The 2,721-nt window shown below is 24.8% G+C and overlaps 1 protein-coding gene across 1 annotated transcript in view; it reads left to right on the top strand.

The window, feature by feature from the left end:
- LOAG_17994 (CBR-ITX-1 protein) overlaps positions 1-2,126 on the top strand; it is a gene marked incomplete at both ends in the record, with an annotated part of 14,636 nt that extends 12,510 nt beyond the window's left edge. Inside the window, 4 exons of the mRNA XM_020450664.1 lie at positions 428-538; positions 759-881; positions 1,086-1,133; positions 1,942-2,126. Of these exons, the coding sequence (XP_020305635.1) occupies positions 428-538; positions 759-881; positions 1,086-1,133; positions 1,942-2,126 (467 nt within the window). The remainder of the gene's footprint in view (positions 1-427; positions 539-758; positions 882-1,085; positions 1,134-1,941) is intronic.
- Positions 2,127-2,721: the final 595 nt, after the last annotated feature.

The raw sequence follows: 2,721 nt of genomic DNA, 5'->3' as shown, positions 1-2,721 counted from the left end.
TTTTAGGTAAGAAAATTACTATTCCTTAAATTAATTAGCTGATTGATAACCTTTATTTATGACCACTAATACTGTCATGATTTTAACCAAAATTTCGACTATTTTCAAAATAACATGAAATAATTGAAAAAAGTAATTAATTAAAATGTGATATTCTAAATTGTTTATAAATGATGAAATATTAAATATGCAAAAAAAAAAAGAAAAATCTAACTATATTTATCAATCGGTTTAACTAAAACTGAAATGATTGATTTCAATGGATTAAAATTATAATAAAGTTAAAAAGTAATGGAGCATAGTTCTCAAAAAAAAAATTTAACTTTTGTAGGAAATAGTAGTTGTTATTTATCGTCAATCGTTTTTCAATTTCAATCGAAACTTTCGAAATTTTAAATTGTTGATTAAAATTTTTGCAATTTTTTAGCAATGCTAAACACTGTAACAGCACCGGTTTGGGATTCTCCGTTTGTCACTGAACCTTATCAACGATCAGTTGATGATATGAAGGATGTTGGCGAAACCGATGGAACAGGATGTAAAAAAAATTAATTTTTAATCTAAAGGGAAATTTTAAATTTTCGAGATTAATAAATCTGTAAAGTGGTAGATGCAACTAATATGCGATCCTAAATTTTGCTACTTCAAACAAGCATAAATATTATGCATTTCCTCTAACTGTGTTAAATAAAATTAAATTGATAAAAATCGAATATTAATAATTAATTTATGTACTTCTTCTTTCTTTTCTTTCAAAGGGTGGATAATACCATTTATCATACTGATTTCACTGATAATATTGATTGGAATATCTTGTATGTTCAAACGTAAAAGATCACGGAAGCAATGGTCGATACCAGTAAAAGATCCCGAAGTTATTGGTCAGTTTTAGAATTATTCGAATATTTTTTAAAGAAATCAAAATCTAAAAAATTGCAAAACAAATTTGAACTTTGCATTCTAAAAGTATTATTAGAATTTACAAAGGATGGAAAAAATGAAGAAAAAATGGAAAAAAATTCTTTTCTTAGTGATAAAGTATTCGAGTAATTATATTAACAGCAATATCTTTGTCCTGTTTTCAGTTCCATCTAAAGATCCCGAAGATTTACCATTAATTCCGGCTAAGAACAGTAAGTTTTGTGTTTTTTCTTTCCCTTTTTCTAAATCCTTTATTGAATAGTCCGGAAAAAATAATTACAATTTTCCTTTATCATTTTAGATAGTTATCATTTTCCTTTATCATTTTTAGTAACTATCATTTTCCTTTGTCACTTTTAATAATTATCATTTTTCTTTATCATTTTTAACGACTATCATTTTTCCTTGCCATTTTTAATAATTATCATTTCCCTCTGTCATTTTTAATAATTATCATTTCCCTCTGTCATTTTTAATAATTATCATTTCCCTCTGTCATTTTTAATAATTATCATTTCCCTTTGTCATTTCTAATAATTATCATTTCCCTTTGTCATTTTTGATATTCACTATTTTCGAACACAAACTGAAAGGAAAAATGCAATGAACAATTGAAGTTTCAAATTTATTGGACATTATTATAATGTATGATTATTAGCAAATGATTGAAAAATTGAAACTTTTTTAAACATTAATTAGCATGGGCGGTATTTGAATTTAAAAAATGCATTTATAATTGAAAAAGTTACGAGAAAAGCAGATGGCTCAATGAAGTAAGACACTTGGACTGGTCACACTAGTTTATAATCTTAATTAAAACTCATTTCGATAATAAAAATTTAATCTTTAGTTAATTAGGTGACGGATTTTATTTCTTTTTTAAAATTCCAACTTTAAATTTTTGCAAATTAAAAAAAGTAATTCAAATTATCCCATTATTAATAGAATTTATTAATAAAATTGGTAAAAATTAATTTTGAGACTTTTTCATAATTTCATCGTATTTTGTTTTTTTTTTAGATGAGAAGCAAGCAGTTGTAATCAAAAATGATTTTGCTTTGCCGGAACCTGATCAACAACTTGATACTGCAGTACAGAGCCGGAATGTTGATGACTTACAATCAGCGGAATCAAGAAATGCTTTAAATGTAGAAGCGGTAATTACTATTCAACAACCAGGAAATAATTCAAGAGTAGGTTTATGATACATGCATGTATTTTATTGATAACATATGTGTCATCTGATGTTACTTACAATTCGTGCTATTATCTTAACTCTAAACTGGGATTTGAATTTTATTTCCTATTTTAATTATTCGCTATGATCAATTTTTCCTTTGCCATTTTAATTATTTGTCGTGAATAAATTTTATTTACTATTTTAACCACTCTTTTTTCTTTTTTACAATTTTAATTATTCGCTGTGGTAAAATGTTTTGTTGAAGAAATACTGTCGCATTACAAAATATTAGATGTCTCTTTGTGATCATAAAATTTCATTTTTTTATTTTTTGCATAAGAAGAAAAGGGAATGATGGAATAGCATATGCATATAAGGTATAATTTTTTCAAGTGCAGTTTTAGGTAAGAAAATTACTATTCTTTAAATTAATTAGCTGATTGATAACCTTTATTTATGACCACTAATACTGTCATGATTTTTAACCAAAATTTCGACTATTTTCAAAATAACATGAAATAATTGAAAAAAAGTAATTAATTAAAATGTGATATTCTAAATTGTTTATAAATGATGAAATATTAAATATGACAAAAAAAAAAAAGAAAATACTAACTATA

Source organism: Loa loa (assembly GCF_000183805.2).
Source record: "Loa loa unplaced genomic scaffold supercont3.168, whole genome shotgun sequence".
Lineage (NCBI taxonomy): Eukaryota > Metazoa > Nematoda > Chromadorea > Rhabditida > Onchocercidae > Loa > Loa loa.
This window is presented reverse-complemented; position numbering and strand designations above follow the sequence as displayed.